Consider the following 15,868-nt stretch of genomic DNA (forward strand, 5'->3'; position numbering starts at 1 on the left):
ATTACTTGAGCTTGGGGTGAAAGGGAGGAGTGAACAAACACATCAAGGGCTTCATTTTGAACACGTTAGGTATGAGATACCTAGTACATATCCAAGGAAAGGTACTGAGTGTGCAGTTGGATTGACAAAAAAACAGTATATATGCTGGGGAAATGTTAGGGATGGGGGTCAAAATTAGGAGATACCTGCATAGAGATGGTCTATAAAGCCAGAGTCTCCAATGAGATCTCCAAGGGAACACCAAGGGGTGAATACAGAGGGAAAGGGGGAGACGGGGGAGCACGCAGTTTCCAGAGCCCTCAGGCCTACAACTGGGCAGGAGGAGAGCCAGCAGAGGAAGGAGCCTGAGGAGGATGTTGGCATGGCAGGAAGAAAACCGGAAGAGTACCTCCTGGGAGCCAAAAAGAGATGTTTTAATAAAGAGGTAGGTTGTTATCAACTTTATCAAAAGTTGCTGAAGGGCTGAGTGAGAATATCAATTTATATAAAAAGAAAACTCACATAAAAATATGAAACAAAAAAAAAAATAGGGGATCTGTAGTTATTTGTGTGGGAAAATTAGTTTGTACAAGGCTATGATTCTACAAATGTTAATTGAACAGTGTTATTATAAAAATCCAATGTTTAAAAATAATGGCAATTAGATAATAGTTTTTATGTCAACAAGAAGCACACAAATACAGCAGTTAGGCCAAATGGCAACCAAATTGCCTTGAAAAGCTACCTGCATTGGGAGGGATGATTTCTACCAACTTTGAAGAACTTCAGCAAGGGCTATTTGAGTCAGATCAAAATACGAAGAGTAGGTTCTATCTACACTTTCATAAAGGGGTAAATCAAAATGTCCATCACTGGTGAGTTTCTATCAGATTATAACCAAAAGTTTATGTCCAGGTAAATGCCTCCATGTTCCATTTGAAGTGAAAGCGCTATTTGTATTTCTTGGTCTCTCTCTAGATAGTTGGTGACAGCAATGACTTCTGTGTAGAGTACTTCTTCCTTGAATGATTTGGAATATTCCAAACGGAGATTGGCTTTCCCGTATCACATAAAGTACCCTAAATTAATTATGTACCCACTTAGCTGGTTTAATATTAAAAAACAACAACAAGTTTATGGAATGTAAATCAATAGCTGTGTAAGCCAGTCATGATTAGAATATAAAAGTAGCTTACAACAAACATCTATTTTTCGGATCTTCTCCAGCCATGTCAGTAATCCGTAGATCCGTCATACAGTTGAGTATATTATTTAACCAGCCCCTAAAATAGGAAGTACTAGGCACTCAAAAATAGTTGTTTTAGAATAAAGATATGCTTATGGAATGTTTAAAGTAAGAGCTACTATCTGGGATTCCTCTTAAAAGAGTTGACCGGTACCAAAGCGGAGAGAGAGTCTCACAGCATAACGATTGAGTCTATCCGTTTTTAAAATCCTTCAGCAACCTAAACGTATACAATTTGAATTTCTTGTCATTGCTTTTCCTATACTATCAAAAATGATGCTTTCTTTACTATTTCAAACGCATAATAAAATTGCTAAAAATTGAAAATTCAATTTGCAACATTACTGCTAATTTGAATAATGGCTGAATAAAAGACAGGAAACGCTGAAACAGCAATGATTTCTAAAACATTTTGCACTTTCCTCCTCCATCCCTGTAAAGTAAAGCTCGGATGCTACGCACAATTACACAAGAAAATCAAGAAAGCCATTACATTCAGCATTTTGTCATGATCATTGTTACCATGGCAAAAAGTGGGCTTAGTTTAGCACAGCTGCTACAGGCAGGTCTGCTGGCCTTTTGTAAGGCTGAGTAACAATATAATGCCCAATTCTGTTTTCTGCCACTGTTTTCCTCCCAGGATAAGACTATTGTCCATAGATGCTGCTGTCTCATTCCTTAACGTTCTGGGCCAATGTCATCTTACTCCTGTATTCTTACTCTTCGGCAGTGATTGAGGAACACAGTTCATCTAGGAAGGTTACTCCTGAATCCACCTCCTGTTCAGGGGGCAGTGGGGAGATGTGTGGTGTGAAAAGAGGGGATTTCAATAATAGAAAAAGCCAGTTTCAGCACTTATATTGTAAATGAAAATATAGTTGTGCTGAAAATAACACAGGGTAGCAAATGGGAGAGACAAATGCTGGCCTTTGATAACTAGCTATAGGACACTTATTTTCTCTCCTTGAGGATCAGTTAGCTATCTGTAGAGTGGGAGTCAAAGTTACTTCCTTGTGAGAATTAATTGAGATACTGTGCAGGCCCAGGCACATAGTGGGTACTCAGTAAGATGGCATTAATAAAACGGCTGGAATATGGTTCTCCTTCAACACCACATTTTTCTTAATCACTGAGATTTCCATGACCTTGGGAATGTTGACAGTGAAGTTGGTAGGTAAGCTGTTTTCTATTGCTGGAAAGTAATTTGTTTTGACTTTTTATATAGGGGTGGGCAAAAGTAGGTTAATAATAATAATAATAATAAATAATGCAATCCTTAATTCATAAATAAAAATAGTATAAGAATCAACACTGTTTTGGGTACTCACAATGGTAAACCTAATTTTGCCCACCCCTGTGTTGTTTGTATTTTCTATGAGAGCTGAGGATAAAATACTTTTTAAGGTCTGACAATAGGCATGGATTTCACATCAAAAGGATAAAAGTCAATGTCAGTATCATAATGTGAACCACATCTTATTATTCATAGTTTGAGTGACACCAGTATTATCACTATAAAATGGAAAATGGCATATACTAATTTTGACCTCATGAGAAGATTTTTAGTTTTAAAAAATGAAGCTACATTATGAAAGCAGAGAAGTTTAAATTATCTGAAATGAATACATTAATCAAGTCTCTGTATTTACTAGAAACAAAGGCTACCAGCATTTTTACCAGCTAAACAAAATATTTTTTCTAATGAGATTTCAGTGGAGTATCGTTTATCTTAAGAGAAAAATAATGGGACCTTACCTATTCCAGTAGCTCCAGAACTGGTCATGCAGGTAGGCGTGGTGGCTACATTCATCACCAAATGAGGCTTTGCTTTCAATCCAGTGAATTATGTGCCCTTCCACAGCTAAGGGACAAAGCATTACTAATATGGAGCCAAGGAAAGGGGAAATTGAAAATTCTGAACTCTGCATAGGCCTCTCTATGCTTCACATTAATGAGCAGAGGCTGAACCCTCCCTGTCATCGATGGACATAATTATAAAACAACACATCGGATGTGTTTGTTACAAGGAATATTTATGCTACAATCACATCTCCTTTATTTTCATCATCATCTTCCAAAGTCCTAGTCCTTCTCCTATTCTGAGACTGTGTAAGTTGACAAGTAATATGAAAGCAAACAAAAGTGAGCCTGGCTTTGCAATAGAACCGTATTTTAAATATGTAATATTTTGAGAAATGACTTGAAAACAGCAACTAAAATATCTTCAGACATTTATTTCTCAAATATATGTATGGATTTTAAGGGGTAGATTTTGTCTGAACCTATTATTTTCTGCTATTTTAAAATAATCTTTTCCAACGATTTCACCCATTTAGATACAATATTATAAAGCAAATCTACTCTGGTAACATTTGGTAGTAGTATAAGAATTTTTTAAATCTATGAAAAAAACACATTCCTTTTCTCTATAAACAAATGCATAACGCATAACAGAGTTTAAGAACTTACCTACTGGTACTTGTAAAATAAAGTCTGGTGTTTTGTCATAACCCTTTGCACGGAGCTGATCTTCATCTATAGGAAAAATAAATACTATTACTTATTACAGTATTCCACTAATGAGACAGCAACATAATTGCTTTTCTTTCTTAAAAATGTATTGAAATTACTAAGACAGTTATACATCTCTTTCTTATGCATACAACACTGTCAGAATACATGAAGAATAGATATAAGAACGCCTCTTTGTCCCTTCTGCATTTTTATGTCTTTAGTATAAACTTTATAATTCAAGTTGTCATATGCTACTTTTGTTATAATTGAAACTATTCAAAATAATGAAGTATACTTACTGATTAAAAGAAAAGGTTTCATTACCATGAGTATCACTAATGTTATTAGCTAACATTGACAATTTGCAGTAAGGTACAGTGGCCTTTACAATTATAAAACAAATACTTTTATTAAAGCAATTAAGAAAGTCTAGTTTCTATTAGTGAATCTATTCTTACACATAAGAACACAAGAGAGGGACAAGGACAATGAGATCACCACAGAGAATTAATCATCCTGCTTAAATCCTTTGGTATGCTATTATTTCTGGCATTTACCAGAATTTTATAACCAACAATATGTAATTCAGGCTTTGAGATTTTTTTCTAGGTCTGTTTGATTTCTTGATCCTGTATAAATGTCAATGATCCATTCAGAAGGAAAAAAGGATGAGAAAATAAAGAGCTTTACAAAGTTTGAATAAACTAGCTAGGTTCTTGGTTAAAATTTTTTGTTTCCCTCTGATATTTTCTAAATGCCGTCCTTGACTTCTAATGACATTACAGCGTGATTTCTGAAATGAGGAGTTCTCCATTAGATTTTGGAGTGACCTGGTCATTCAATTCCAGACATGGCTTTCTGTCTTCACCCAACCTCAACTAATGGCCCGGCCAAGTAACAAGGAAGGCTGTGTGGTCTCTTAACACCTACTGGGCTGTTGACATTGTCAGGCATCCCATTCGCCTTCCTGCATCACCTTTGATTAAAATTAATGGCCCATTCCCAGGGTTGGGTAGCTTATTTCCAATCCATTTGTCAGCCCAAGACAGTGGTTTCATGGCCAATGTTCAGAAACTCAGTTTGAGAACAGTCCTGTGTACATCTTGAAAGGTCAGCGTTTTAGATGTAAAGAACCTTTTAATGACAAGACATATTTAAACTAGATATTTAAGTTTTATTAAAAGTTGGTATCCTTCAACTACCCAGATTTTGAAGGATTGATGCCACGATTCAGAATAACCTCCTATCTTTGAACTATAAAAAATTTTAAGTTACCTACTTATTGAGATAAGAAAACACACTATTAAAATAATCTTACTTCAAAACCAAGAGAATTTGGAAAACAGGATGGCAGACAAACGAGACTGGAAACACTTCTATCCTCTAAATGCACTCTGACCACAAGAATGTTTAATGGAAAAGGCATTTGTTATAATCAACACAAGTGCCTTGAGCTGATGTTTCAGGTAGCTGATGAACAATTTTAAAAGCTGGTTGACATTAAAAAAGAGAGATTAATATTTTATTAAAACTGTCCTAGCTTGATCAAAACTCTGCAGACGTTCAAATCTATTTCAGAAAGAAAAATGATTATGTTTCTGACAGCGGCTCAAAACAAAATTTTGAAGGTCACCAACCAATCCACATGCACACAGTAATATCCCTTTAAAAGGCAGATGCCGCACTCTGGTTCACAGGACAACAGTTCCTAGCACAACACCTACAATGACAATGTAGACTGCATGACGTACTTAATGTGAAAATAATAATAAAAAAACCCAAACGCTCAAACCTGAACATAAAAATCAGCGAGGCTAGGGAATCTTTCCATCTATCTGTGGAGAACTGGAAAACCCGCTACCCTGACCCCACTTTCCCAGTGCTCAGAAAGGACAGCTTCTAAAGCAGCGGTTCTTAACCTTTCTAATGCCATGACCCTTTAATACAGTTCCTCATGTTGTGATGATCCCCAACCATAAAATTATTTTCGTTGCTACTTCATAAGTGTAATTTTGCTACTGTTATGAATCGTAACATAAATACCTGTGTTTTCAGATGGTCTTAGGTGACCCTGCTAGCGGTTCTCTGAAAACCACTGCTATAGAGCCTAAGACCATTGGAAAACACAGATATTTACGTTACGATTCATAACAATAGCAAAATTATAGTTATGAAGTAGCAAAGAAAATAATTTTATGGTTGGGGGTCACCACAACATGAGGAACTGTATTAAAGAATTACAGCATTAGAAAGGTTGAGAACCACTGTTTTAAAGTAAGTGTTACCACTAAGAATTATATACATATACAGGGATTGGCCAGATTATTATAATATCTGAATACATAATCTGGTCACTCAGTGTATATCCTATTATACATAATAAGGCTAATATGCAAATTGTCCCCTTGACAAGTGGTTCAACCAGCAGGCTGGCTGGCCAACAGCCCATATCCTCTCCCCTGACCAGGCTAGCCAAACCCCACCCATGCACAAATTCATGCACCAGGCCTCTAATACACACACACACACACACACACACACACACACACACACACACACAATGAGTGGCCAGATTATTATGTGTTCAGAGATCATAATAATCTGGCCACTTAGTGTATATAGATATATAGATATACAGTACCTATATTATCTATCTACCTATCTATGAATGAAGAGGTTATTCGACACTCTGAAATACTACGTGGTGTGTTGGCTATTTTCTCTTTACTGAACTCCCAAGGCTTGATTCAACCTCCATACTACTTCTTTTATCCTAGATTTCCTAAGAACAAAGGAGGGAACAACTTGGCAAAATTCACATGAAATGGCAGTATAAGAATAGGAAGCAGCATTTATAAATACGGGGCCTTGCTCACCTGGCCTAGGCCCCTGAGAAATGTTTACCACTGATCATATAGGGGTTTTTTTAAGGTCATCCCCATCCATTTGGCCTGATCCCCAGACCTTGAAAGGTTCCTTACTATTAGGATCACTTACTAAAGGTTCCTTACTATCTGAACCACTGGATATAAATTTAAAACTTGGTTGACCATTTGGGGGTCTAGAGGCTATGACTCACTCTTCCCTTCAGCCTCATTCTCTGTTCACTCCCTTATCTCATTGCTGAACTGTCTCCCACGTAAGAGGTCTGAAACCTCTGCTCTGAGGACAGAACCATTTGTTCTTGCCGGTCTTGTATCTATCTTCAAACTTGACCTTGGCCTCCCATCGGGCCTGTGCTATAGAGCAGGGTCTCTGAAAATGTCCTTGTTGACGACAGTTTTGTCCAAAGGGCTATCCACAGAGTACCTTGTGGGCATGAGGTGATTATATTTACAAACTTTCACAAAAGACTTGATCTTTGACCTCTTGACAATTTCTTTCTTGCCCATGGCAACTGTCACTTTTTGGCAGTAGTGGTCAATTTCAGCCACTAGAGCATGGCTGTGGGGGTGGTCCAATGCCATCATCAATGTTCTTCACAATGATGGCTCTGCGTCCGGAGTAGTATCCAGCTAGGACCAGTACCATCTTCCCAGATTTCATAAACTTGCCCATTTCGAAGGCAGCCACTGGGGCCTCGAGCAGAAAGATTGGTTGCATCTTGTATGTGCTCTGACTGGGGATTGAACCCATAATCTTGGTGTATTGGACAACACTCTGACCAACTGAACTATCAGGCCAGGGCAACTACAAGTGCATTTTAGAGACTATTCATGTCTTCCTAGATGATCTGAAAACACAGGACAGGTGATAACCATTTTCAGGATATTATTATTTAGATAACACCTGCCTGAAGAGATACACTGCATAATCTCTTGATTTCTAGAGGCTCCTCTCTCCAACTGAGCTAAAAAATGAAAACAATTGCATCCACAGATAAAGTGATATTTCCCCATTTATTTTGTTGTTGTTAGCTGTGCCTGTAGAGGACATTTTAAAGAAAAGTTATATGGCCCTAGCTGGTTTGGCTCATGGATAGGACATCAGCCTGAAGACTGAAGGGTTCCAGGTTCGATTCCGGTCAAGGGCACATGCCCGGGTTGTGGGCCCGATTCCCAGTAGGGGGCGTGAAGGAGGCAGCCTATCAATGATTCTCATCAATGATGTTTCTCTCTCCCTCTCTTTCCTCTCTGAAATCAATAAAAATATTCTTTAAAAAAAAATTACACATACTTTAAGAACACTGTGAAAGTTTAATTCCTCTGGCCTTTTAATTACCAGCCTCTCTAAATACCCAAAATATCCAAGACAATTCAGTAGTAATTATACAATTTCTTTTTCTTTTTTTAATAAAAGTCTGATTTTGAGTCAGAGAACAAACACATCTGAAAATAGTTAACATATACTTAAGAAAAAAGAAGGGCAGGGGACCACCAAGAAGTTTGAGGTATTATTCTGTTTTTATTAAAAGGCTTTAAATTTAAAAAAAGAAATAGTTAATTCCAGAGACATTGGGTAAAATTTCAGTCCACAACATCTGAAAACAAAAAGGGTACATTCTAGTATGTAATTTTATCTATGAATTTGTCAAAAGCTTTTTAAATGCTAGATTAAAAAATATATTTTTAGCACCTATATTTTTACTAAATTGGGGAAAGGCAAAAACGATATACATCAACACAAATGATAACTATATTTTCCCCCCCTAAGGATTGCTTTGGTTATTCAGGGTCTTTTGTGTTTCATAGAAGTCTAATAATTTCTCATTCTATTTGGTCAAAAAATGATATTGGGATTTTAATGGGAATTGAATTAAATCTGTATATCGCTTTGAGCAATATGGCCATTTTAACTATATTGATTCTTCCAATCTGTGAACACAGAATATTTTTCCACTTTGTTATTTCTTTTTCAATCTCTTTTGATAGTGCTTTGTAGTTTTCATTATATAGGTCTTTCGTGTTCTTTGTTAAGTTTATTCCTAGGTATTTCATTCTTTTGGTTGCAAGTTGGTGGGAACATAGACTGGTACAACCACTATGGAAAGCAGTCTGGCGATTCCTCAAAAAATTGAGAATAGAGCTACCATATGAACCAGCAATCCCTCTCATGGGTATCTTCCTGAAAAACTAAAAAACAATAACATGTATTCACAAAAATATTTGCACCTCTATGTTCATTTTAGCATTAGTCACAGTGGCCAAGACATGGAAACAACCAAAGTGTCCTGAGATAGAGAACTGGATAAAGATGTGTTACACATGCACAATGGCATACTTCTCAGCCATAAGAAAGGATGAATTAATGCTGTTTGGAACAACAAGGATGGACTTTGAGAATATTATTCTAAGTAAAATAAGTCAGCCAGAAAAAGCTAAGAACCATATGATTTCACTCATATGTGGGATATGAAACTGAACTCATGAACACAAACAGCAATGTGGTCCTTGCCAGAGTGAAGAGGGTTGGGGAGAGAAGAGGGTCTTAATATATGGTGACAGGAGAAGATTTGACTCTGGGTGCTAGGTACATAAGGCAATATACAAATCTTATAACATAGAAACCCACACCTGAAACTTGTATGATCATACTGACCAATGTCACCAGAAAAAAATTTAATTAAAAAAGAAAAAAAAAACAACTATAGTATATCTTTTCTATCTAGTATTTTTTTTTCTGTATTATTTCCCCCCAAAATGCTGTCTCATTCAATAGTTGGTGCTATAACCTTTGTATTCCGTATTTTTATATTCACAGACTTTTCCATCTAATGTAAGACGTTTGCAAAGTTTCAGCAATAAATGATATGCAGCCCATGTGCAAAGGTACACAGAACACATATGCTTTTAATGGGGAGACCAATAGCACAGACAAATGAAATCTTTAGAGGACCCAAAATTTCATTACAGCCATTAGTTTCAACCTCTTCCCCCAAAGCCTCTTATCAAAGCCACTAATAAGCAATACAACTGACTGCTCTGACCTTGTCCTTTGCTTATGTCTTTAGGGGACAATACTAGTGAAAACTGAAGTGCCCTAAAGATAGCAAACAAATGGGAGGTCACTAAACTGGGACAGTGCAAAGGAAGGCCTGGTAGGCTGATACCTGCCGAATGGTGGCTATAAAGACAGAGTAGAACCTGTCTATATTTTATACCACATCACTCTCAATTCTTTGGGTTTTGTACCATAAAAGAAGGGATACATCAGCACAGTAGAGTAAAAGAATACAAGGCAAGTTGTTGGGAAGGCACTAGCTGTGAAGCAAAGCTTGGGGCCAGTTTCCTCTAAACAAAGCAGGGGGACTGGATGTCACTAGAGCCCTTTGCAACTCCAAAATTGTGAGGGATGGCTGGGTGTTAGCCTGTGCCTGCCCTGTTGTTTTAGCTGTAGTCACTGATGTCAGGACCAGCTCCATCTGTCCCAGAACCAAGCACAATGAGGAAGGCATATTTGCAGTTCTAAAAAATACGAAGGCTCTCCTTCACACACACACACACACACACACACACACACACACGAGACAGACAGAGAGAGAGAGAGAGAGAGAGAGAGAGAGAGAGAGAGAGAGAGAGAGACACCCTAGAATCCAATCCAGTAACAGATTTGAACCCCAGTGCCTTTTGGTCATAGGGAGAGAAGCTGATACTATAACTAATTTTTTGCAGGGTGAGATATTTGATATTTCTGTTCTGTACCCCATCATTTCCGGCATTGCCACCCTACTCTCACATTGCAATTTTTGGTGGCCAATACATGACTCTCAGCACTGGCCACAGGGGTGGACAAGACCCAGACTAGATGATCAGAATTTGTAATAGGACAAAAGAGAATCTCCAACTTTTCTCCAGGATTACAAATTCTAAGCAGTAAGCAGACTTGCAACTGCCAAGGATCAGCTCTATTGCTTGCAAATGGCAGCCCACCCTGAGGAAAGCAGAAACGAGAGGGAGAAGAGGAGATATTGATGACATTGCTTTTACTTCTGTGCTCTGGACATACCAGAAGCAAAATTCTCTTTTGGATTCCCCAGGGATACCACTGTGTGTTCTCCTTTTGTGTGTGTTTAGTCCAGTTTGATCAGATTTCTGTCACTTAACCGAAATAGGTCCAGTTTATTATCAGTGGTCAGGAAAGCAGATGATGAGCAGACATGAGTTTTCTAACCACAGCAGCAGAGGGAAGGGCTGTGGGCCCAGAGCAGGAAGGCTCACATGAGTGAACAGGGTGACCTGTCCCCAAAGTTCCAGAGACCAGGCTGCCTTTTAGCATGTCTACCACTCCCTTCTCTTAGCCCAAGGAGAAGCAGACACGTGTATTTAATTGGGGGAGTAAGCAAAGATGGTTTCTCATATAGCAATTTCTTCAGGAAGGAAAGAATACACTTAAATCCCCCACAATTCGACCCCAGTGTCACAATCCTGTTATTCTGAAAATGGCATCTGATTTTTAACCTTCTGATAAGTAGGGATTTAAATAGTTGATTCTGTATGAAATACCCAACCATCCCAGTTCATTTTAGCCAGTATAATAATACCCTTTTTCCCCCAAAATAAGAGTGTCTTATATTAATTTTTGCTCCCAAAGATGCGCTCGGTCTTATTTTCAGGGGATGTCTTATTTTTCCATGAAGAAGAACAGTACACATTTATTATTAAATGAAAATAAAGGAAATTTATTAACTGTATACGGTACGGTAGTACGGTAGTTGTCAACACAAACCAGACAAACTGTGAATCCTACAGTATCAAGAATTTACTCATTTACTCTATGACAATCATGTCATTATCTTCTGGAACATCATCATAACAACCCAATTCCTAAATTTCCTGGTGAATTTCTTGTGACTCCATTTCTTTCAGAATCAGTGGATCAAATCTCTCATGTTTAGCCTGGGGGGGGGGGCTTATTTTCGGGGGGATGCCTTATATTTCACTCAGAAGGAAACCTGTAAGTAGGTCTTATTTTCGGAGGATGTCTTATTTTCAGGGAAACATGGTATTTACTGCTAACAGCTGCATGGAAACTGTTCCCGTTGTCTAGTCTTCATCTGAAGTAAAATCCCCTACTTGCCACATCATAATCACTTCCCCAGCAGAGCACTGATGCTTGTGGAGGAAGATAAAGTTCTAGGAGATGATCTCTTAGTAATCAAGATTCTGATTTCTCCTGGTAAGGGACATCCTTCACTAGCCTATGTGGCTTGAGAGAGTATAGCCTCTTAGAATCCCATGGGGTAATACACATATGCTAGGAAAGCACCTGTGTAAAATCTGCTGGTTTGTCATAGGCAAGGCCTAACATGGGTTGGTGAGGCAGAGATAAAGCAAATACCTCTCAAGTGTCAACAGGGCAACATTCACTGCAAAAAAAAAAAAAAAAAATGTCTCTGGAACGATCCCATTGAGCCAAACTTAACAATAGAGGGGCCATGGCAGTCACTAATGGAAGTCCTTCTGATCCAGAGTAAGGCCAACCTAGGGATGATGCACAGTTCACTTGTAGTCTTTGGTATAAGCTGTTCCATATTTTCACTAATGGTGCAAACGGACCTGGGTGTTTCTCACTGTCACTATTTGCCTTTCCTCCTTTGTCCTTTGTTCAAAGCTCTTCCCCCAAACATCTCTCAGAAAAGGGGTAGGAAGTGAGAGGGAGAGAATATAACAAAATGTGGTCTCCTTAATCACTAGAGAAATACAAACTGAAACATCTCTGTGGAGAGCAGCTACAGCGTTTGGACAGGTTCAAGCCTCGGACTGATGAGAAGGATATAAGTCCAAGCTTGGAGGGCAAAGCCCTCCCAGCACAATTATAATCAAAGGCTACAGTTATATGTAAGTTTGACCTTATAGTCTGACCTTGACGTAGGCTGTGGGAAGTACAGCAAGTGCTGCTAAAACAAAGCTTGTCAGAGTTCAGAGAATTGCAACAACAGCAAAGAAGTAGATTTGAAACTGGCAAGAACATTGTAAACATCTTGACCATTCCCTTGTTTTGCTTTGTGTGATTTGACTACAAAATAAAGATTCAGCTTACAGGCAGGGTCACTGTGTCCTCATCCGGGCACAGTGATCCACCTGGCCCCAACTATATTCTCTTGTCTGTTTTCTGTAATCCTTCACTGCCCCTCCTCAGGTTCACCACTGGCTGTGCTGGACGTGGTTCAATCTCCATCAGTATATGAAGCACATTTTCTACTTCACTGATACTATAAATGGAACAAACCTTTAGCAGAGGGGATGAGGATGATCACATTGCTCACTGGTCAATTTACAGATTAAGATGGTTTGTGCACCCAAGCCTAGAAGTGGGCAGCAGGTTCTTCATATTTGCTGAGATTTTAAACACAGATCAATAAATCTTAATTCTAAATTAACTATCCCTGGAAAGAACTGACATGTCCTTAACTGAAATTTTTCTGGAAGGCTCCATGTTTGATTCAAATTTATTTTTTTATTCTTTATGGTGCTTGCCCATGGCAAGAACTTAAAAGAGTGGCTAGCTTTGTGGGAAGACAGTCAAGCTAAGGAGCTCAACTAGCCATTCTAGAAGCACATGGTGGCAGGAAGATGCTGAGAGAAAAAGAGAGAGAGAGAGAGAGAGAGAGAGAGAGAGAGAGAGAGAGAGAGAGAAAGAGAGAGAGAGAGAGAGAGAGAGAGAGAGAGAGAGAGAGAGAGAGGGAAAGAGAGAGAGAGAGGTGATGAAAAAGTAAAATTCTATCACCACTTCAGGAAAAGAAATTTATGAGCTGGAAGCACTTTCTGCATATATAAAGGGTAACTATTTAGTTTTTAGTATAATCCATAACTTTCTTTCAAAAGTTTAATAAAAGCAGCACAACAGTAGCCTGGAATATATTTGTTTTCATTATCAAGACTATCAAGCAAGCACCTGCTAAGATGCACCAGAAGTGGGATGCATTCTTACTGGGACAAACATGGCCATAGTGAGCATGGCTATGAGCATCCAGAGGGCACAAAGTGCTTACATCATCTTCATACTAACTAGTGTAATTCCTGGCACATAGACAATGCACTAAACAAAAGTTAGTTGAAAAGAATGTATAAAATTTTTTTTTTTTTTTTTTTTAATTTATTTATTTATTTATTTATTTTTTACATATTTTCTTGATTTTTTTTTTTATTGCCCCCCTCCCTCCCTCCCACACATCCCCTCCCTCCCCATAGTTTTATGTCCATTGGTTGTACTTATATGCATTTATACAAGTCCTTCGGTTGATCTATTATCTCCCCCTGATATCCCTACCCTCCCCACTGTAATTTGACAGTCTGCCTGTTGCTTTACTTTCTCTATATCTGTCTCTTGGTTCATCAGTTTATAAAGATCTTTATCATCCACCGATGTGTGAGGTCATGTGGTGTTTCTCTTTCGTTGATTGGCTTATTTCACTCAGCATGATGCTCTCCAATTCCATCCAGGTTGCTGCAAATGATGAGAATTCCTTCTTCTTTATGGCAGCATAGTATTCCATTGTGTAGATGTACCATAGTTTTTGGATCCAATCATCTGCTGACGGGCACCTAGGCTGTTTCCAAATTCTGGCTATTGTAGATTGTGCTGCTATGAACATAGGGGTGCATATATCCTTTCTGATTGGTGTTTCTAGTTTCTTGGGATATATTCCTAGAAGTGGGATTACTGGGTCAAATGGGAGTTCCATTTTCAGTTTTTTGAGGAAACTCCACACTGTTCTCCACAGTGGTTGCACCAGTCTGCATTCCCACCAGCAGTGCACGAGAGTTCCTTTTTCTCCGCAACCTCGCCAACACTTGTCGTTTGTTGATTTGTTGATGTTGGCCATTCTGACAGGTGTGAGATGGTACCGCATTGTTGTTTTGATTTGCACCTCTCGGATACTTAGTGACTTTGAGCATGTTTTCATGTGCCTTTTGGCCTTCCTTCTGTCTTCTTTTGAAAATATTCTGTTTAGGTCCATTGCCCATTTTTTAATTGGATCATTCATCTTCCTTTTATTTAGTTGTATAAGCTGTCTGTAAATGTTGGAGATTAAACCTTTATCAGTGGTAATATTTGCAAATATGATCTCCCACACCGTGGGCTTTCTTGTTGTTTTATTGATGGTTTCTTTTGCTGTAAAAAAGCTTTTTATTTTGAAGTAGTCCCATTTGTTTATTTTCTCTTTAGCTTCCATTGCCCTAGGGGCAGTATCAGTGAAGAAGTTATTTTGGCATACGTCTGAGATTTTGCTACCTGTGGATGCTTCTAGTATTTTTATGGTTTCCCGTCTGATGTTTAAGTCCTGTATCCATTTTGAGTTTATCCTTGTGAATGGTGTAAGTTGGTGATCTAGTTTCATTCTTTTGCATGTGTCTTTCCAATTTTCCCAACACCATTTATTGAAGAGACTGTCTTGACTCCATTGTATATTCGTGCCTCCTTTGTCAAATATTAATTGAGCATAGTGATTTGGGTTGATATCTGGGTTCTCAATTCTATTCCATTGATCTATTTGTCTGTTCTTGTGCCAGTACCAGGCTGTTTTGAGAACAGTGGCTTTGTAGTATAGTTTGAAGTCTGGTATTGAGATCCCTCCTACTTTACTCTTCTTTCTCAGAATCGCTGTGGCTATTCGGGGTCTTTTATTGTTCCAAATGAACTTTTGGAGAGTTCTTTCTAGGTCAGTGAAATATGTCGTTGGTATTTTAATGGGGAGTGCATTGAACCTATAGATTGCTTTAGGAAGTATGGACATTTTGATGATGTTGATCCTACCAATCCATGAACATGGTATGTTCTTCCATCTCCTTACATCTTCCTCTATCTCTTTTTTCAGTGTCGTGTAGTTTTCCGCAAATAGGTCCTTTATTTCTTTAGTTAAATTTATTCCTAGGTATCTTAATTTTTTTGGTGCGATGGTGAATGGAATTGCTTTTTTAGCCTCTGTTTCTGTAGTTTCACTATTGGTGTATAGAAATGCCATGGATTTCTTGGCATTAATTTTATATCCTGCTACGTTGCCAAATTCATTTATTAAGTCAATTAGTTTTTTAATGGAGTCTTTTGGGTTTTTTATGTACAATATCATGTCATCTGCAAATAAGGATAACTTTACTTCTTCTTTTCCAATTTGGATGCCTTTTATTTCCTCCTCTTGTCTAATTGCAATGGCTAGTACTTCCAGAACTATGTCAAACAGGAGTGGCG

General features: G+C 38.2%; 1 protein-coding gene and 1 pseudogene across 4 annotated transcripts in view; both read right to left on the minus strand.

The window, feature by feature from the left end:
• CDIN1 (CDAN1 interacting nuclease 1) overlaps positions 1 to 15,868 on the minus strand; it is a 222,789-nt gene that overhangs the window by 90,174 nt on the left and 116,747 nt on the right. For all 3 annotated transcript variants that reach the window (XM_084892394.1, XM_084892392.1, XM_084892393.1), the window contains 2 exons: positions 3,695 to 3,760; positions 2,981 to 3,086 (listed from right to left, as the gene is read on the minus strand). In XM_084892394.1, coding sequence (XP_084748520.1) covers positions 2,981 to 3,086; positions 3,695 to 3,760 — 172 coding nt within the window. The remainder of the gene's footprint in view (positions 1 to 2,980; positions 3,087 to 3,694; positions 3,761 to 15,868) is intronic.
• Positions 6,857 to 7,297, minus strand: LOC311611991 (large ribosomal subunit protein eL27-like; annotated as a pseudogene). The gene has a single exon. The product of its transcript is annotated as a large ribosomal subunit protein eL27-like (transcript).

This window comes from Pipistrellus hanaki (genome assembly GCF_964339955.1).
Source record: "Pipistrellus hanaki genome assembly, chromosome: 1".
In the NCBI taxonomy this organism is placed as follows: Eukaryota; Metazoa; Chordata; class Mammalia; order Chiroptera; family Vespertilionidae; genus Pipistrellus; species Pipistrellus hanaki.